Source organism: Rattus norvegicus, chromosome 18 (genome assembly GCF_021556685.1).
Source record: "Rattus norvegicus strain SHRSP/BbbUtx chromosome 18, alternate assembly SHRSP_T2T, whole genome shotgun sequence".
In the NCBI taxonomy this organism is placed as follows: domain Eukaryota; kingdom Metazoa; phylum Chordata; class Mammalia; order Rodentia; family Muridae; genus Rattus; species Rattus norvegicus.
The window spans coordinates 16,645,298-16,667,500 of NC_141551.1; the positions used below are offsets into that span (position 1 = coordinate 16,645,298).

At 41.4% G+C, this 22,203-nt stretch overlaps 1 protein-coding gene across 2 annotated transcripts in view; it reads right to left on the minus strand.

Moving 5' to 3' along the window:
• Window positions 1–6,331: 6,331 nt before the first annotated feature.
• Window positions 6,332–22,203, minus strand: part of Tpgs2 (tubulin polyglutamylase complex subunit 2) — a 57,052-nt gene continuing 41,180 nt past the window's right edge. The window contains 5 exon segments of one of the 2 annotated variants that reach the window (NM_001014147.1): window positions 6,332–8,028; window positions 9,363–9,523; window positions 11,165–11,281; window positions 17,278–17,406; window positions 19,411–19,498. In NM_001014147.1, coding sequence (NP_001014169.2) covers window positions 7,795–8,028; window positions 9,363–9,523; window positions 11,165–11,281; window positions 17,278–17,406; window positions 19,411–19,498 — 729 coding nt within the window. In that variant the 3' untranslated portion in view covers window positions 6,332–7,794. 2 annotated transcript variants of the gene reach the window in all.

Consider the following 22,203-nt stretch of genomic DNA (forward strand, 5'->3'; position numbering starts at 1 on the left):
TTCCAGGGAAGGTCCTGGGCTGGCCAGGTGTCCTCAGGGGAAAGCTATGTCCCAAATCAGAAAAGGTAAGTCATTATGGTGGCTACTTTCAGAGGCTGGGCAAATGTCCCACCTTTCAAAACCTTTGTGCCTTTGTGTCTGGAAGTAGTGATTTATAGACGCCATGCAGCAGATGTTATGTGTAAAAAGATGACATATTCGTACCTACCCCCTCGACTGGAGCCTCCCTGATCTGTGGTGGGAGAGCACTCTGTCAAGCAGGCATTTGCAAGAGGCTACCTGATGGATGTGAACACTCCACGAGAGCCTGGGAATGTCGGTGGGATTTGCAGATGACAGCCTAGGGAACTGATGTGATCACCCCTTGAGAAGGATGCATAGGGTATTATAGTCATTTCCCTTTTATATGTGAATTATCCGCATGTGGTTTAATGGCTTTGAGGGCACTGGCTTATTGCCTCAGCACTGAACTTAAGCATGGACTATCTGTCACACAGGACAGAGATGTCTAAATAGGAAGCTGTGTTGATGTCAAGCCACTCAGTGGCTTTCTGGTGCCCCCCCCCCCCCAGGGTTCTGCAGGTGTCCGGGAGAGTATGTTAATTTTAGGGCTCAAACTCTTCTGAGAAGCAAGCAAGGTTAATTAGTTTCTGGGTTTGTAGCTAGTTAAGGAGAGTATTCTAGTTAAGTGAATATTCTGTCGTATGGGATAATGTAGCAGGGCAAAGATGCCCACGGAACTCTGTGGGTGGGACTCACCTAGTGTATGGAGAGTCCCTGGTATCTTTATCTTCCTCTCTGTCCTCCCCAGGATATTGCAATTCAGGTGGTGTAGAGTGTGGACAGGGCTTGAGAACATTTAAAAGATCATTGCATTTCTAACCCCTTATTTCTAATGTGAAGATGCGTTTGAATGTTACTGAGTTACAAGGAATATTGTGTGTGTGTGTGTGTGTGTGTGTGTGTGTGTGTGTGTGTGTGTGTGTGTGTAATATGAGAGTCTGTACCATGTATGGAGACTATAGAGGATGCTCTTCCTCTATAGTTTTCTACATCATCACCATCATCACCACCACCATCAGGAGCATCAGCAGCAATCAAGGATAGATTTTTTTCCTCCATTGAACCTGGAGTCACTGGTCAGTAAGCTCCAGGATCGGCCTGTCTCCAACCTGCCAGTGCTGGGGTTACAGGGTACTGGGGTTACAAGGTACTGAGGTTACAGGGTACTGGGAATCTGAACCCATCATGTCTGTGTAGTGAATAATGTACTCACTGAGCCATTGCCCCAATCCCACAAGGTCTGTCTGCCTCATCTTTCCTTTCCCCCTTTTTCTTCTTCTTGGGGTGAATGATAAGGCTAAAGATAGTGTATGTGAGAATTAGGTAAAATCAAATATAATTTCCCCAGGCATCAGTGACAGTCTAAAATCAGAGAAATGGCTGGGTTTAAGTTTATTTGGGAATAGCAGGGATGCAATCCTGCACACGTACTATGGTGAGCTATGGTACACTGCTCGGTGCATATGGAAGTTTTTAAAGGCAAAAGAATTATGTAGGCTGCAGGGGCTTACTCTAGGGGGTGACACCAGCTTCTTAGTGGACAGTGTCTGCCGACTGGATATCCTTGTTCAAGTGATCGTTGTCTTCATATAACGACCTACCGTCCCTGTGGGCTAGCTGTCCTTGTGTGACGTAGGTAACTAGCTGAAATTGTGGTGTGTGTACATCTGCAGAAACCAGAAGAGCCCCTAGAATAGAAATAGAAGTTACAACTGGATGTGAGCTGCCTGATATGTGCTGGGAACTGAACTCTAGTCCTCTGCAAGAGCAGCCTAACCCATCTCCCTAAGGCATGAATTAGCAATTTTTAATTTATGGCATTAAATTCCTCTATAAGACGTTTGTGAATGTTAAAGAGCATAGTACCTTATCTGCGCAAGATGTCACTGCTAATCTATTAGGTCATTACCACGGACACTCTGTGCCTCTTGTCTTCACATAAGTGCTGGAAAGTGATAATAGGCGAATGTTATTTTGAAGATAACCTGAATTCTTTTCAGAACCTTAAGGACTTTTTTTTTTTAAAAAAATGTATCTTATTCAAAGGGGATTAGGGGTGAAGGAGAATGTTCATGCATAGGGTCTGGGAAGGCTGGAGACCTAGGTTTTACTTTAAGGTTCATTGTTGGACACAATGCAGGGAAGACGAGCAGGGATATGAGTGGCAGCTTAGTTTCCCAGCTCGTAAGTGGCTTCTAGATCATTTACGGTTCTCAAAGCGATCATTTATATCCATGGTCCCTTCAAGTGGCAAAGTAGCAAACACTACCGTAATACGCTGACTCAGCACCTCTGGGGCCTCAGGTTTAAAACCTCTGCAAGCTACTCGCTTTATGAGGAACATTTGCAGACGTGAGAAGATCATCCTGCAGTGTCCGGCATGCCTCAAATCCGATCATAAGTGTCCTTATTAAAAAAAGAAAAAGCCGGAAGAGATTTGAGAAGCAAAGAAACAAAATGAAAGCAGCAAGGACTGAAGTGATGTGGACCCAAACAACCATCGGCTTGAGGAAGCAGGGACAGATTCTCCAGGACAGCCTCCCAAGTACAGCCCCAGTGACAACCAGATTTTGGCCCTAGAAAACTGATATTAAACTTCTGGCCTGCAGAAGAACACAAGGATAAATGTATGTGCATTGAGCCATTAAGTTTGTTGTGATGTGCCACGGCAGTCCTAAAAATACAGTACAACATACTCTGCACTAAGGACCAGGCTTGGAGGGAACACTGCGCCAGGGCTGGTGGGAAAACATGAACCACGACCCTTCTCCTCAGGAGGCATAACAGAAGCTGTGGGAGGCTGTCGTCCAATTAAATTTCAGTTATCCACTCTTCTTCAGCTATTTCTAGTTTTGATTAGAAATCGTTTTATATCCGAGAGATAACTACACCACAAAAGTCCCAAATTGCTTCAGGAATGAAATGTCTTTGCAATTTTAAAAGAAAGCTAATGGCTTTGAAATAGACGGAAAAGATATGTGTTAAAATAGATAATCAATTTTGTCAAAGAAAATCATCTGGTAGAGCAATTGGTTCTGTTGGTTAGGTAATTCATGGGGAGAAAATGGACTTTTGAATGCTATTTTAAAAGCTGCTGCTTACGGAAAGCATCTCTATGTGTGCGCTCGATTTGCATTATTTAACAGTTTTACAGCCCTTCCATAAATTTTCATTTTACATCTGAAGAAACAGCATCAGCAATATTGAAGAACTTTTCCTAGACACAGGATAAGAAGTGGCACATCCCAGCATGTCTTGTGAGTTACTTTTTGTTGTTTTAGAGCCTTATCAAGACAGCTATCGGTGGGATACCAGTTAGGTAGGCTTCTGGGTACAAAGTGCTGCAAAAAAGACCAGCAGCACTCAGGGCTTTGTGTGTAACCTATTTCATTATGACGGTTTTTATGACACAGTCCGTGAGATGAACGAAGGATATCCAGACTCTAAAATAAGGCAATTATTGTCTTCTCAATTTTTAAAGTTAAGTATTTTCACAACTTTACTCAATGATTCTTATTTATTGCCCTAAAATGACATTTTTTATTTGGTTTATACAGAATTATGTGTAACCAACTAAAAAAATACATATATGTATATGTATGTATATATATGTGTATATATGTATATATTTATATATGTATATATGTATGTATATATTTACATATGTGTATATATATATACACACACACACACACACACACACACATAATTAATGGTTCATGGGAGTCCATATGATTAGGATGGCTTTCTGGAGCAGCAGACACACACACCAAAAAAAAAAAAAAAAAAAAAAAAAACAGCAAAAAAACAAAAAACAAACCAAACCAAACAACCAAACCAAACACTGCTCAAAATCCAGGGGAGTTGGGGCTTGAGCTCTGAGGCAGACTGGAGTTGAAACTCAGGAGGCAGCTACAGATATAAAGGCACAACTGAGAATCAAACTGGTGTCTTGGAAGCAAAGAATGAATGCCTTAAGAGAGCAGAGCCACTAGGAGGGGTCACACTAAAAAGGAATGACAGGAAAAGTAACTCTATGCGCTAACTCATTTAGCGGTCACGACTCCATAATGGATGCCGTGTGGATTTACAAGAGAATCTGTCTGGTGTTCTCTATAGGCTCACTTATTTGAACACTTGGTCCATGGTTGGTGGTTCTGTGTGGGGAGGGCATAGCATGTTAGGAAGTGTGGCCTTGCTGGGGGAAGCACATTACTGGGGGTGGGCTTTGAGTTATAGCCCCTTCCTGCTTCCAGTTCTCTCTGCATCATATTTGCAATTGAAGATGTGACCTCTCACCTTCCCATTCTGGCTGCTTGCTGTAATGCTTCTCCTGCCATTATGGAGTTCCCCCTTTGAAACTGTAAGCAAAAAACCCCAAAACCCCCTCTCTTCTATATGCTGCTTTTGGTGATGGTATTTTATTGTAGCCAAAGGAAGGCAACTAATACATCTGGGAATACAAGATCTTGAACTGACTAAAGCCAAAGAAGGGGATTTATCAACATATTCCAAAGGTAAGAACACAGCCAAAATGGTTTGCTATCTACCTGTGGTCCATTCAGCTGAGATGCAGGGTCATAATTATATACATAGCACAAATAATGCTATCAGAGACCCTATGTGAATACCAACTGCAGTGAACAGAGAAAGGAACATGCATTAGAACCAGCAGGGCAATTGTTAAAACCCAGGGCAAGAAGTATGGCCTAAAAACTAACTGGCTACAATTATTTAAAACCAAACTGGAGAAGTAGGGTATAGTGGAACATTAGCCACGAGATGATAACCGCTGAATTGTGATGGACACAGCAGATTAATTATATTTATATCTGAAAACGTGTAATAGTCTCCATAGTAAGTTTAGAAAAATACATCATTCAAAAAGTGAAATGTTAGATGTGTTTTACTCAATCACAAAGTAATTTTGTGATTCCCATGAACTCAAAGACAAATCACTCAGACCATAAGCAGAAAGTTTCAGACTCACAATTACTGATAAATTGACTAAGAATCCAATGTTGGGCATGGTGCTGTGTATCTGTAATTAAAACAATGGTGACTGTGTGTGTGTGTGTGTAGGAGTGAGGTGTAGGTCAGCCTAAGCTACCATGTCTTAAAAAAAAAAAAAGAGAAAACTCTGATACCTGGAATTTTTGGAAATTCTGATTTTGCAGATCAGAATCCAAGCATCTTATTCCCACATGGTACCAGTGACTTTGGTGCACATTTCTAAATCTAGGGCTAGCCTTAAGCATTGGATTGCAGAGGCTATTGTGTGCATGCTGGCTGGACCCTTCATGCTCACCTTTGGACTGGCTACCTGTCTACATGCAGTAGGACATGGTACTTTGTACAGGGCACCAGCTACACCAGTACATCATGTGGTATTCTGTTTATTCTTTTCTAACTATTAAGTACCTGTTTCCAGACAACTGAATTCTCATGTACAGCACACTAGCATTTTAATTGCATTGTTAACAGCAGCAACCCCATGGCTTTCCCTCACTTACTTCAATCTGCTTCCCTGTTGTTAGGACTTTGTTAGAAGCACCCCTTTTCTCTTAGAAGAGCCAGTCCCCTGGGTGACACAGGGCCACCGATACAGGAGGCCACCCCCTTTGATTTGTTGCTCTGCTTCATTCTGACCTTGTGTTCTGTAAGGAAGTATGAGGAGTCAAGTGAGTGCACACATGAGCAGAGAGGGTGTGTGTGCACTGCTCTGTGCTATAGAGCTGGAATTCCCACTACATGGAGCAATGTGATTGCTCCTAACCTTAAATACGCAGCAGCCAGATGACTGCCTGGTGCTGCCCGAGTTCCCTTCAACTGCCGTACATTTTCAATTGCTCAGGTGCGGTTCAAATTCTCTCCAAAGTTAGGGAGACATAGTGACATCATCATTAGTGTTAAACATATAATTTTTCTAAAGCCACACTGAATAGTATATGGTTGGTTTTGAAGCTGAAAAAGATGAAGAGTGCTGCTGTTTTAACACTTTTCATTAGTGCATGCTTGGATTCTAGCTTTGGGAAAATGCAGGCCAATTGCAAAGTTGAGAACAGCTTGGGTTTGTATAGACAGAATGCACTAGAACACTTATATCTCAATATTTGAACTTTTTAAAAAATGTGGATGCAGTCAACCAGAGTCTGCCAATAATCCTTGGTGACTGACTCTTCTTAGAGTCCCCGAGGGTCTGGAAAGTGGCAGGAGAAAGACTGAAGACCCCACCGCCTTTCTGAGTATCACAATAGTGAACAAGAACAACAGTTTTTCAAATGTTTTTATTTCCTTCTTTGTGTGTGCATAGGTGCCTGTGGAATTTGGAGAACATGTTGAGCCTCCTGGAGTTGGAGTTCCAGGGGCCATAAACTGCTTCACATGGGTGCTGCAACATGACCTCGGGTCCTCTGCATGAGTAGTCCACGCTCCTAACTGCTGAGCCATCCTTCCAGTCCCCAAAACAAGAATTTGAAACCTTCACTAAACATTCAAAGTGGTGTTGAAGAAGTACAGGTAGAAAATGACAGGGGCTTCTCGCTCCCATCACATACTAGGAAAGAAGCCCAGACAACCACCATAGTAGAAAAGTTTGAGTAGGTTGGCCAACTGGAAAGGGAGTGTGCAGTCTGTTCCTCCTCAGAACTCTTTATTCTACCTCTGGAGTATCATTACAAAAATTATACAGCCATCAAAACTCCTGCCCATTGCCAGGAGTGCAGACGAAGGAACAGATACTCTTAACTGAAAATCAGAGTACGTCTTTCTCTACAGAACTTCTGTTATACGCCTAATCTATGCCACATGATAAACCTGTGGGACGGCGCAGTGTCTAATACCATCATGCTGCTATGGGGGAAACGCCTTTTGAATAGGACACTCATGTACAAAGGCTTCTTGGGACCCCACACCTACCATTGCTTAGACTTAAGCAAGCTGGGAGCAACAGCATCCAACTGTGCATAAGCAGAAGAGCTGGAAATTCTTACCAGACTGGCTTTGTCTGCAAACGATGCCCCGGGAACTAACAGATAAAATACAGCAAGGGTCGATCTCTTTAAAGATGATTTTGGCAAATGTAGAAACTGATCAGGAACACGATATTTTATAGCAAATTAAAAAAAGAAATGACTCAAGTGAAATGTGTGGTATTGGTTGTAAAGAACCCAAGACTTTGACAGTGTTTTCTTAAAGCATAAAGCCCATGAAGTTAAGGCAGTAACGTTGTCAAACATTATTGGATCTGAAGAACAGTATGAAAGTGTTCACATGCAATTCTGTCCAAAATGCTTCTGTGACAGAAATGTTCCCCTTTCTGTGCTGGCCAATATGGAATCTACTATTGGGTGCACCCCTGAAGTGTGGCTAATGCAATTGAAGGTATGAAATTTTCATAACCGCGATGGTCACATGACTAGTCGTTACTGATGATTCAAACCATGGGTTTATTTGGGAGGGTGACCTCTCTAATTACTGCTAAGAAGTTAAGGATTGGGTACAGACATAAGAAAGCTCTAGGTACATCTGAAAGCCGTCGTTGGATTTGGAGACGAGGTTGGCACAACCTACAGAGGAATGGACTCCTGGGGAGAATTCAGTGTGATTGTCCCAACTCCTGGCTAACAACAGTGGGAGTGAAGGCCTAAGGCTTTGGTCTCTCAGGAGAATGGTGGGGCCTGCACAGGGCTGTCTGTGCCCAGATATTACTGATGGGAGGTGACAGAACGCTTATTTTCGGACAGGGTTTCCACAGCCTGCAGAAGGTTTAGAGGTAGGCGGAGCTAAGGGCCCGGGCCCTTTCTGGCCACTGACAGGCTGCACAGGCCCTTTCTTTTTTGGGATTAAAATCTTGTTCTTGCTCTTGAACACTTTGCTGGGGTCCAGCTTGTTCACAAAGGTGTCGGGCTCTTCTGTGAGCAGGCTCGTGTTGTAGGTGATGGGTTTGTACATACTGAACCATTGCTGTGAGGCACAAATGGGAGAGAGCAGGTGACACAGGACAGACATTACAAATTGACCATCACTAACCACATTTTTTTTCAGTGTCAACTGGTAAAATACATGTGATTATTTCAAAATTGAGAAAGCTATGAAATCTAAAACATTTCTGGTACATTCCCGTGATGTAATATTCATTTAATACACATTTTTATGAAAAACTGCCTTGAAAAAATCTATGAGCTCTCGAACAGTTAAGTGGTGAGAGACACCATCAACCCTTGGCCAAGCACATATAGTACTATTTAAGGCCTCCAAAATAAATGTACTGTGAGAACTAAGAAGACAAGTATGCTTGTTGGCACCGTAGGACTACTGAGCCCACCAAGGACACTGTCCTGTTTGCCATCAAAGCAGATGGTGCCCATCATGGGTGTTCCAACAGCACTGTCCCGATAGGTGCTGCAGCCGAGGTCAGTGCGGTACTCCCCTCCCCGCCCCCTAATAGGAAGCTGTGTGCTCTATACCTGCAGCTGCCATTGTTTGATCAAAACCAGTTCACACTACAGTATATGGAAGCTGCTCTTATAAAAACCGTGAGAACAATGAGGCCATCTGGTAAAGATACAGTGAAATTTTTTGCTGATTAAGTGCTATAAGAAATCACTATGATTTTTCTTTAAACCAGGCCAGTTCATTCCAGTCAGAAGTTCTAGCCACTGCTTGGTGTTTTCAAGGCAGGTTGTATAAACCTGGCATCTGTGAAATGATGGCCAGATCTGCAACATACAGAAGACAGATCTATGGGTACTGATATGGAAAGAACTCCACAATGGAGCACTGGGTGAAAAACATAAAAGTGCAGAATTGCTACATTTGTGTTAGCAAAAATATACAAAGAAAACATGCTACCAATGCCTGACAGTGGGGTGCATACCTGGAGCACAGGAAAACCAGAGACCTGTCAATCTTTCTAAGTGTGTGTATTGTCCTGTCAATCCAAAAACGGCTGACTAGGCTCAAGTCCCCAGTAACATTTTAATTAAAAATAACACTCTAGTTGATCCTGATTATTATTATTTTTTTTTTTTTGGTTCTTTTTTTTTTTTTTCGGAGCTGGGGACCGAACCCAGGGCCTTGCGCTTCCTAGGTAAGCGCTCTACCACTGAGCTAAATCCCCAACCCCGATCCTGATTATTTAATTAGATCTGAATCATGTGAAGCTATCAGCCAACATGAATCACTTACTGAAAATACTGTTTTCACCCTTGATCATAGAGTGAATTTGGAAGGTAGCCATTTCCACAGAATGATCTAGGTACACATCAGATTCTGAGATGGTGGCGTTCTTTCCTTACCTTGGCCTGTGGGCTAATGCCATAGCTGGTAAAGGCATATTGCCACTGGGGCAGGCCCAGGTGGGTGATGAGCAGGCGGTAATAGGCAGTAAAGGTGTCTGTGAGAAAATGCCAGTATAACGCTCTGTCCAGGAACCATATCTCAGTGTCATGAGCTAATCCTAAAATAGCACAAGAAGTTAGAGACAGCTTAATACAGATTCCCTTTAAATAAATGGCAATATACATTGATAGTTAGGAGAAAATTCATAGTAAACATAAAACTTCCCTCTTTCCCCCCTTTTAGGCTTCTAGTCCTGCTCTTGTGGCTGCTTTTACCGGTTTATTTGATACTCATAGGTTTCTGATTGATTGCCCCATGGATCTATCTGCTTGCTTTGGCTACGTGGCAGTTCATTAAGGCCACCTTAGCAGATGCTTGTGGACTGAGCACTCCGTCGTCTTTTTTGATGCAAAGAAACCTTGACTGGATCAGTCTTTTAAAAAGAGGTCTCTTAATCAAAAGTGCTATGAAAAACCAAACCAAACCAAAGAACAGCATAAAAGAGTCTATACCAACCTTCTCAACCCTCCTAATCCACAACTCCTTATTACAGTGTCTCATGTTGTAGTGACCTCCAACCATAAAATTATTTTTGTTGCTACTTCATAACTGTAATTTTGCTACTATTATGAATAGTAATATAAATATTTGTGTTTTATGATGGTCTTAGGGGATACAACCCACAGGCTGAGAACCACTGGTCATACCTCCTCACCCCTGCAATCCTGCTTGTATGACAGGCTATCATGCCAGTTCCTATCTACACCCGTTTGGAAACGACCTGTAGCCTATTCTGGCTTATCAGTTTTCTAGATAGCCCTAACACTTCCCCCATTTTCTTCCTTTTCCAAAACTACCAGCCCATTTTCATTTGTATCCTGCCATTGTATTAAACAGCCTTAAACAATTTCTTAGTCTTCTACAGCAGTTCAGACTCTGCTTGGCGTCCCCAGCTCTGCCTGAGAGGAAGTGGCTGGCACTCAGACTCCATCTCCTTTTCATCCCTTAGGGTCATTAAAGTGAAACTGTCATTACCACCAACCAGTTGACCTGTCTAGAATGTGGCTTTTAAGCCCTTTGTCTGCTTGGTTGCCCCTTTCACCCTTTCCTCATATGTAATTCCAATCATTGTTCATAAGAAAGCTCTAAGTCTAAGCTAGAACACCTCAACCCAGGAACAATCTCTCCTCTCCAGAGGTAATTTCTAATGTTTATGCCTTTTCACACCATCAGAAAGAGGTAAGAAGAGCGCTTGACTCTTACTTAGCTCTAGATTGCTTAACTCTTACTTAGACTCTAACTCTTAACTGTACATTCAGTCCCTAGGCCTGAACTGCTATAATGGAGTAGGTGGTAGTTTGTTTAGGTGTACACAGTATCTCAGTAACTACCATTAGCCCTACATCTCTTGGGAAGCGTCACTTCACATGTAGAGTCTTGAGGTCTAGTAATTCAGGTTTCCGTTGCTCTTAACTGGCCTATATACAAAAGTATAAAAGGCAAAATATCTCCTAAATGCTTATTTAATGTACAACCCTTGAACAGAGTGATGAGTTCTCTTAAGCGTGACTCATACGAGGAGATGGAACGTAGAAACTGGCCCAGTGGGAGATGCTCAGAGAGGACCAAAGGGGCTGAGTCTTAGCACAAAGAAGACGCGTGGAGGCATCTCAGGGAGCTTCTGTGCAATGATGGCTGAGAGGCAAGCTCGGGAGAGCCCTTCTATCCTGTAGGATCAGGTTTTGGAAATGAACTTTACCAGGTTTCCCATTTTTGTAGACGAGGCAAACTTTCCCATTCCCACCGCATGAATCCAGCTCAAATATCGCACTGCGACAGTCAAAGTGAGGCTTCTCGAGCTGGTGGTCTTCATTGCCTAGAAACCCAGAGAGTACCAGTGATGTTCAAAGTCAACTCAGACACAGCACTATACGTGTAACTTTACAAAATGAAAAAAACAGTGGAGAATTCTACATTCTATCTGCTCTGGGTTTCATTGATGGACCAGGCCTTCTTATCACCAATACAAACTGACAATGTGGTGGAAGACGGCATAAAGAAAGATCACTGAACTTCCTGAGATGGAGCCCATACAGAGCAGAGCAATGTGAATGTTAGGATGCTGATGGGAGTGTCTTCCTTTTCCCAGGTTACAATATAAGGAAAACATCCACACAGAGATCCCATGTGAGAAGCCCTCGTCCTGTAGTATAACTGATTCCTTCCTTCTAGTGGTTGCTTCATGAGCTATGGGAACGGACGAATCATAATTTGTTCTACCCCCATTGATATATATATTTACCTAATCATCCTCTGATGATAATACCAAAAATGTGTGTCAGTTCTGGATTTGTTCTAATTAATCTATTTTACTCCATTAAAACTATTTTACTGCCTGGTAATCTTTGGATGAGAGAAATTGCTAGTGGACCATACCACCGGATGGAACTGGCAAGGTTGAAGCAGGTTCAAAACCCCTGGGAACCTCACAGTTGAGAACAGCAGGAATGGAGCCAACTCCTGGGCAGGCTCTGCCTGTCCTGGAACACGTATCCATGACACCCTGTCACATCGCATGAAAACCTGGAGTTCTCCACACTGACTAAGTATCTAGATAGGCCCTGAGCGTTTGCCTGCTCTTCCAAGTCTGCATTTTCAGTCTTCAGTTCCTCCCTGAAGCTTCCCCTTGGTTTTTATTCCATCAGTACAAGCACAACATTGTCAAGTCTGTACTTGAACACTCTGGGGAGGAACTTTTGATCTTTTCATGTTACCTTTAATTTAGGGTGGTTTTTGCTCATGGGGTTGAGTTTCTTCAGGTGTCAACAGATATTTTTAGTAATATTTACTTTCTGGAAACTTACAAGAAACAATCCAAGGCTTTGGGAAATGCCACCTTTTAAAAATGTATATTTAAAAGCCCTTTTCAGCTATAATTCATCTACCATACCATTTGTGTTATATATAGAATTCTTAGCTTAGTATATTTTACAAACTCTAGGCTCAGCTCTTCCCTTCCCTCCTTATCGCTGTGTCGCAGCCCCCAAACCAGATGGACACCCCCTGCTCAACAACAGGCAATGCTTGACAGGAAGAAGACCAGGTGGGCTGCCTGTGGACCTCCCCAACTCTCTATTGCCTTAGACCCAGTTCTCAGGGTCACCCTAGCTCTACAGCTTCCCCTGCCCATGTCCATGCTCATGGGAAATCTCTCAGACCATCTCCCCTTGACCTCCCATTTCCCAAGTCTCCAAAACCAGCAAGCATTCCCCCATGAACAAACGAGAAGCTCAGTATAAGAGGCAAAACACTCAGTCAACACATTCTCTGAAAATCCAGAGAGGAAACAGAAACCAAGGAACCAAGATCCCACCTAACCAAGACAATTCCAGAAGTCAGCACCTAGACACATAATCACCCCCACAGCCCAGCTATCCTACCACAGCAGGTCCAACATAGCTGAAGCAAAAGAAAAGACCTTCAAAGCAACTATAAGAAGGTAGTAGAGGTCTTTAAAGAGGAAATGAGTAAATTCCTTAAAGAAAACCAGGAAAGCATAAACAAAACAATAAGAGAAAATGAATTAATCCCTTAAAGAAAGCCAAGAAAAACCATTGAAGGAAATAAAAGTGTCCCAGACTTGAAAATGGAATAGAAACAATAAAGAAGACACAAACTGAGAATCCTGGAAATGAAAGATTTAGGGATACAAACAGGAACTGCAGCATTTTACAAAGTTAAGCCATCATTATTACCATAGATTCACCAATAGGAGAGACTCTCGGGCATTGGGGAGATGACAGAAGAAATGGATATACTTGTTCAGACAAAAATCTAAATACAAAGAATTCCTGACACAAAACATTCAGGAAATTTGGGAAACTATGAAGAAAACTGAACCTATTCCTATAGTAGAATAAAGGAAGGAGAAGAATACCAGCTCAAAGGCCCAGAAAATGTTTTCAACAAAATCACAGGAGAAAAATTTCCTAACCTAAAGGAAATGGCTATAGACATATGAAGCACTCAAAACACTAAATATAGTGGACCAGAAAGGAAAGCCCCCTAATCACATAATAATTAAAACAAATGAGGAATACTAAAAGCTTCAAAGGAAAAAGATCAAGTAACATAGAAAGGCAGACTTATTAGAATTACATCTGACTCCACAACAGAAACACTGAAAGCTAAAATGGCTTGGACTGGTTGCAGACTCTAAGAGACCACAAATGCCAGCTTATACTGCTATACACAACAAAACTTTCAACCAACATAAATAGAGAAAATGAGATTTTGTAATAAAGTTTAATTTAAATATCTACAAGTCCAGCCCTACAAAAGGTGGGAGAGCATGTACACACATACTCCAACAAAATAACAGGAATTAACAACCATTGTACATTGATATCCAGTATGAATGGCTTAAAACCCCACTAAAAACATACATATTAACAATGTGGATACAAAAACAGGACCCAACCTACCTCTGGATACAAGAAAAATGCTTCAACATCAAAGAGAAACATTGCATCATGATAAAGAAGTAGAAAAAGATATTTCAAGCATATGGATGTAAGAAGCAAGGGGGTATAGCCATTTTAATATTTACCAAAGTAGACTTCAAACCAAAATTAAGCAAAAGAGATGGGGAAGGACACTATCTATATATTCATCAAAGGAAAAGTCCACCAAGATGACATTTTAATTCTTAGCATCTAAGCCCCAAACACAAGGGCAGCCACCTCTGTGTAAAAAAACAAAACAAAACAAAACAAAAAAACTCCACTGCTACAGTTTAAATCTCACACTGACCCTCATGGTCTAATAGTGGAGAGACTTCGATACCCAACTCTCACCTATAGGTCATCCAAACAACAATAAATATAAGCCAAATAGACCGGACAGATATTTAGAGAACATTTCACCCAAACACAAAAGGACATACTGTCTTCTCAGGATCTGATGGAACTTTTCTTCAAAATAGACCACATATTTAGACACAAGACAAGTTTTAATAGATACAAGAAAGGTGAAATAGCAATATCCCCCTTCACCCATATCAGACAACCACAGATTAAAACTGGATGTCAACAAAAATAGAAAAAAAAAAAAACAGAAACAAAGCTTATAAATACATGGACACTAAGCAACAACTACTGAATGAAAAATGGGTCAAGACAGAAATGAAGCAATTAAAGACTTTCTAGAATTGAACGAAAGTGTATCTACAACATACCCAAACTAATGGGACACAGTGAAAGAGCACTTAGAGGACAAAATTGAAGAGATATCAACTAGCAACCTAACAACAGACTGGAAAGCTCCAGAACAAAAAGAGGAGCAGATGGCAAGAAATTATCAAATTGAGGGCTAAAATCAATAGAAACAAAAGAGAATATAAAGAATCGATAAAACAAAGAGTTAGTTCTTTGGGAAAATCAACAAAACAGACAAACCCTTATCTAAGCTAACTAAAAGATAGAAAATATCCAAATTAATAAAAATCAGAAAAGAGGGATAGAACAACAGACACAAGAAAATCCAGAGAACCATAAAGACATACTTAAAAAACCTCCACTCCACCAAATTGAAAAATCTAAAATAAATGGATAATTTTCTCAACAGACACCACTTTAAACAAGTTAGGTAAACAATTTAAATAGACCTATAAGCCCTAAAAAGCAGTCATTTGTCTTCCAAACCAACTAGGCTCAGATGGTTTTAGTGCAGATTTCTACCAGACTTTCAAAGAAGAGTTAATGCCAACACTCCTCAAATTATTCCACAAAATACAAACAAGGAACAATGTCCAGTTCATTTTACAAGGCCACAGTTACCCTGAACCCAAACCACATAAAGACTCAACAACAAAATAAAATTACAGACTAATTTCCCTTATGAACAGAGATGCAAAAATACTCAATAACATGCTTTCAAACAGAATCCAAGAACACATGAAAAAAAAACGCATTCACCATAATAAAGTAGGCTTCGTCCTAGAGATGGAGGGATGGTTCAACATATGAAATCAGTAAATGTAATCCACCAAATAAACTGAAAGAAAAGAAAAACCAAACCAAACCAAATCAAATCAAACCAAATCAAACCAAAAACATGATCACCTCGTTAGATCCTGAAAAAAATCTTTGACAAAATGCAATACCCCTTCATGCCCTGGAGACAACTTCAGCTCTAGGAGAAGTCCTGGAGAGCTTAGGAATGCAAGGATATAGCTAAATATAATAAAGGCAGTTTACAGCAAACCCAGAGCGAGTATAAAATTAAATGGAGATAGACTCAAAACAATTCCACTAAAATCAGGAATAAGACAAGGGTGTCCACTCTCTCAACATCTATTCAATATAGTACTTAAAGTTTTAGCTAGAGTAATAAGACAACTGAAGGGTAGGAAGTGGAAAGTAGGAAGTCAAAGCATTGGTGTTTGCAGATGATATGACAGTGTACATAAGAAACCCTGAAAATTCCATTGCAGATGATATGACAGTACACATAAGAAACCCTGAAAATTCCATTGCAGATGATATGACAGTATACATAAGAAACCATGAAAATTCCATCGGGGAAGTCCTACAGCTGATAAACACTTGCAGCAAAGTGGCCAGATACAAAATTAACTATAAAAATTAGTAGCTCTCCTATAAATAAGAGACAAATGAAGTTGAGGAAGAAATCAGGGAAACACTACCCTTCACGATATCCTCAAATAATATAAAATATCTTGGGGTAACTATAATCAAGCAAGAGAAAGACTTGTATGATAAAAACTTTAAGTCTTTGAAGAAAGAAATTAAAGAAGATATCAAAAGGTTGAAAGATCTATTCTTATTTATTATCCTCCCCCCCATAAGGATCTATTCTTATGGATCAGTAGAATTAGCATAGTAAAAATGGCCATCCTACAAAAAGCAATCCACAAATCCAGTGCAATTCCCACCAAAATTCCAACACAATTCCTTCCAGACTTAAAAGGACAATCCCTCAACTTTATAAGGAAAACCAAGCCAAACCAAACCAAAAAACCCAGAATAGCTAAAATGACCCTGAACAATAACAGACCTGCCCAAGGTATCACCATTCCTGATCTCAAGTTGTACTAGAGAGCAATAGTTACTAAACCTACATGGTATTGGCATAAAAAGAGACATGTTTATCAATGGAATTGAACTGTAGATCTAGACATAAATTCCCACACCTATGAAAACCCGTTTCTTGTTTTGTTTTTTAGATTAAAAAATAAAAAAGCCCAGAAAGCATTTTCAACAAATGGTGCTGGTCAAACTGGATGCCTACATGTAGAAGAATGCAAATAAAGCCATATTTATCACCGTGCACAAAACTCAGACCAAGTGGATCAAAGACCTCAGCATAAAACCTGAGCACACTGAGCCAGAGAGATGAGAAAGTGGGGAACTGCCTTGAATAAACTGCATAGGATACAGCTTTCTGATCAGAACACTAATAGCACAGACACTAAGATCAATAATTAATAAATGGAATCTCATGAAACTGAAGCTATTGTAAGGCAAAAGACACAATCAATCAGATAGAGCCAGCCTATGAAATGGGAAAAGATTTTTATATACATCTGACAGAGACCTAAATATACAAAATATATAAAGAACTCATAAAATTAGATATCAAACAATCAAATAATACAATTAAAAATGGGATTCAGACATGACCCTGGAATTCCCTTCATGAAAACTTCCTTTGTTGTCTTCTGCTTCTCTCTCACTTCCGGAAGCTATGGACGGGAACGGTTGTTTAGTGGCGCCTAGGGTTATTATACCGCACGCTCCTGTTGGTCTCAGTGTTATAAAGCGAGACAAGATGGTCAGGTTCGCCAGGTACCTTCTTGAGAATCATCCTCCAGGTCCGCCAGAGTTGGTGCATTAGGAAGTGAGTACACGGAGGACTGGATGAGCTGAGTCAGTTTGGAAATGCCATTAATCACCATGCTTCCCAGTGGAATAATGTGGTCTACAGGACAAAGAAGGACAGTAGTAGCTTAGGCAATGGTGACAATAAGTGATTTTGCTTGAATAACCCAATAAGCCCACCCAGAAGGGCTTCATGGCAGAGGAGCCTGATAGAAGGTGCACAGAAGAGCTTTCACTGTATACCCCAAAGCACTAGCCTTGCCTGTCATGTAAACAAACAGAGGAACTGGGCGCCAAAGGTGATGGGACAGTTCCAGCCATGGTTATTACGGTGTTGTTGAAGAAGAGACTTTAAAGGGATATTCAAAAGGGCCAGAAAATCCAGAGTTAGTAACTCTGTGAACAGCAAATAACTTAAAACATATTATCACTCTTTCCCCTCTATTAGCCAGAGCTTCAGTTTCTAAGGAAATAATGGTTTTGCTTATGTAATGGATCCTTTTGCTTTTTATTATAAGCCTTCATGATGGACGATATCTCCCCCATTATTCATTTTCCCTTACTTGATGGAAAGAACTTCTTGTGTGATGGGTCTGGTCTTTTGTGAATAAGGTCTAACTAAGGAACATACAAACATGTTGCCTTATATTATACAGAATACTACTGATATAGGATGCCAGATAAAGGGTGACACGCAAAGACCCAGAAATCTGAAAAGGCTAGAATGAGTGAAGACACTTAGACCATGGAGTATCAATAAAGATCACTAAAGTGAATATCACAGGCTACCTCTGCTCCTTTAAAAACACTTTAATTAATGCATGTGTGTGTGAGTGTGTGCGTGCGTGTGCGCATGCGTGCGAGTGTGTGTGTGTGTGTGTGTGCGCGCTCTTAGAGGTTAGCATAGTCACGGGATCCCCTGAGGTTGGATTTATAGGTGATTATGAGTTACCTGCGTGCTGGGGGAACCAAACTCGGGTCCTCTGGAAGAGCAGAAATGCTGCTAACCATGCAGCCATCTCTTTAATCCCATTCCCCTTCTGTCACTGCATTAGGCCATTTAGAAATGGGGATAAAAAGACTAGAATGGACAAATTAAGTAACATATCATAGCTGTGAATAAGGTTTTTAGCTTACTCAATGGAATGATTTTGTTGAAAGCTAATATCAGATATTCATCAATAAACTAAAAAAGTGCCTCTGACTAGGTACAGGAGACTAACATAGTTCTGGAAATCATCAAAATAGGCAACTCAGAGGTGCTAGCAGGAGGCAGTCATAAAAGGGAGAAGTCTGTTGCATAGCCTTTCTGTGCAACAGAAATCATTGCTCCTTAATAACAGTGGGGACCTATAGATGCTACCCAGGCCAAAGTTACGTGAGGATGTGGCTGGAGCTGAAGGTGATAAAAGAAGTGAGCTGAGCCCTGGTAGGTTTGTGCGATAACATGCTGGGCCCCAGGGGCTAGTTTAGGACTTCCTAGCATAGGAACTTTTTGAAGAGATTTCATATACATGTGAAGCGCCACCTCTCATGTTTACATACTATCTGAATCTCTGGCACGCAACAAACTGGGGTTCTGCATCTGCAATGTGAATGTTTAAGCACAGACACATAACTTAGACAAAAGCCTGAGCCTGCAAATAAAGTGTTTGGGGACAGGCTCTAGTTTGAGAATGAGAGCCTTAAAGTTGCACAATGGTGAGACTGAAGTTGAGCTTGGAAGAGTTGGTCCTCTGTTTCAAGAACGCTAAGAGGTAGTGCTGTGTGACCCCAAGGAGGAGTTTTCAGATGCTTTATGTTTGAGCTGGTCAGATTCTCTGTGTGGTGACTAATGATTTCCTCTAACAGGAAGTCTCTAAATTGGGCTTCTAGATCAGGACAAGTCAGAGTCAAACAGGGTGGGAGTAGGTAAAGCACTGATGGCATCCATTAGTTTTGGGAGTAGGGGGTGGTGAGGGGCAGGGAATCAGAGCTTCTGGATTTGACACTTGAGACAAAAACAGTATGAAAGGAAAGGCGTTACAGTTCTACGGATCCTCAACGCGGCCTTACCTAACCTCCCAACAGGAAAATGCTCTCCAGCATCAGGAGGCGGACTTACCATCTAGCTTCACACTCCAGGTCATGTGAAAACCATTGGTCATCAAGTAGAAGTTTCTCACATCCTCAGGCATCACACAATTGTTTTTCTAGAACCACAAATTGCTTGGTGTTAGGTCAGGGCTTAGAGAGAGAATGAAGGGTACAGGTCAGAGCTCTGCATACAATGTTAACCGTCTTCTAGATCCAACTAGGAAGATCAATAATTACCTACAAAATTACTAGAGAAGTACTGGGCCTAGCAAACAGTTGCTAGTTTTGAATTTATGTTTGTGTGTGTGTGTGTGTGTGTGTGTGTCCGTCCAGATAAAGCCTGGTTACAGCAGAAGACTCTAGCATTTTGGAGATGCCAGTACAATGGGATGACCACCAAGAACAGCAGTAACAATGGAGTGATACTAGCTGAGTCTAGAAGAAAATCTGTGAGCCTAGAGAGCAGAGCTATGGAAGTGACCCAAGACATTGGGAGGAGCCCAGAGCATCATGGGAGGACCCCAGACATTGGATGGCTGGAGTTTGATTTTGTTTTGATTTGATTGTGACTGTGATTTTTCCCTCTTGAAGTAAGAAAGTATTTTACTGGAACCTATAGTTAAGAGACTTTGAACTTTAAAAGACTTTGGATTTTAAAAAGATTAGATATTTTAAAGGGACTAAAACTTTCATGTGTTTGAATTTGTAAAGACTGTGAGACCTTTAAAGTTATTTATGGTTTTTCCTTATTTATTTACTCATTCATTCATTCATTCATTCATTCATTCACTTTACAGTCTGATTGCAGCAACCTCTCTTACTGAGGCCAGAGAAGGCAGCCCAGGTATGGGATGGGAAACCAAAGGCAGGCAACAGAGTACGAGACAGCCCTGGCTCTAATTGTTAGGAGACCCCCATGAAGAACAAGTTGCACATCTGCTACATCTGTGTAGGGGACTAGATCCAGCCCATGCATGTGCTTCTGTTGGTGGTTCAATCTCTGTGAGCCCTCACGGGCCCAGGTTAGTTAACTATGTAGGTCTTCCTGTGGTATTCTTGATCCCTTCGGCTCTGTCAATCCTTCCTCCTACTCTTCCACAAGACTTCCAGGGTTCTGCCTGTTGTTTGGCTGTGCGTCTCTGTATCTGTTTCCATCAGCTGCTGGATGGAGCCTCTGAGAGGACAGTTCTTGGGGATAAAGAAGAAAGCAAGGGCTGTGGCTTAATAGTGATGTGTTTTGTTTGTGTGCCAAGTTGCCAAGGGGTCAATTGTACTGGCTGGTTTTGTGTGTCAACTTGACACAGGCTACAGTCATTACAGAAAGGAGCCCCAGTTAAGGAAACGCCTCCATGAGATCCATCTGTAAGGCATTTTCTCAATTAGTGATCAAATGTGGGGAGGGCCCAGCTTATTGCCAGTTGTGCCAGCCCTGGGCTGGTAGTCCTGAGTTCTATAAGAAAACAGGCTTAGCAAGCCACGTGAAGCAAGCCATTAAGTAGCACCCCTCCATGGCCTCGGTATCAGCTCCTTCCTCTAGGAATCCTAGCTTGAGTTCCTGTCCTTATTTTCTCCAATGATAGAATATTATTATCTGGAAGTGTAAGATAATTTACACCTCCCTCCCCAAAAGATGATATACAAAACTATTTCTTATGGGAAAAACAAAACAAACAAAAAAACCTCACCCAAACTAGTGGTGCAGAAAACAAAGGAATAGCTTAGTGTTTTCTCAGGTCGTAATAGGAGCAAGACTGAAATACTAACTCACATCTATATACACATCTAAGTAGTCTTTAATCAACTCAAATCTCTGAAATGTAGAGAGGGAAGTTCTTCAGGTCTTGCCTAGAACCTTCTACAGTAACTTCTGACATGGTTGCAGAGGTTAAAAGACAATATAGTAACAACTATCCAAGCTTCTGGCTTCTGGCCCCATCTAAGACATGAGCGTGACCACTGCATGCGTCACCGACTTCCAGTCAGTTCTAAGGACCAAGTGTGGTCTGCAGCAGCACTATCAGGGCTCATATTCTAACTCTGCCATTGGCTGAGTGACCTTGGGCATTGTCATTTACACTGCCAATCTGAGTTCAAGAATAAACTTTACGGTGGAATTTACGGAACCCTAGAGGTGGAGGAGGTGCAACTTGATTGAAAAAAAAAAGTTTGAGAAGTAATGACATCATATGTTAAAATTTAGGCTTATAGGTGATTTAAGGAGCATTTCTAGGTTATGAAATGTACAATAGATTTCATTTCATTTCATGAAATTTGCAGTAAAGTGTTGCTAAAGTTCTATCTTTTGATTTCTCCCCCACCCGTTGCTGAGTCCTCTGGAACATGCCCAGTTGCCCTGTGCAGCCTGCTATCCCCCAGACCTCCATTTTCCAGTCAGCTCTCCACTTGCCTCCCCTCAATCTGTTTCCCAAGATGTCCCCAGGAACACACAAGCTGCTGGGAGACTGGTACTGCCCCGAGTACCAATGACCAGACAAAGGATACCCTCCAGAGGCCCCCGAGTACCAATGACCAGACAAAGGATACCCTCCAGAGGCCTGCCACACCAGGGTCATTGAGGTTTGGCCACCCCCCAGTACCTACAACAACAGGAACATCCAGAACAACCAGATGCAAAAGGCCCTACAAAGATCAATCAATCAATATGACGCCTCCAGAACACAGCTACCCTACTACAGTGAGCCCTGGAGATCCTAGCACAACCAAGACACACTCAATCCAAACTTATAAAGGTAATAGAGACCTTTAAAGGGGAAATTAATAAATCCCTTAAAGAAAAATAGGAAAATACAATTAAACAGGT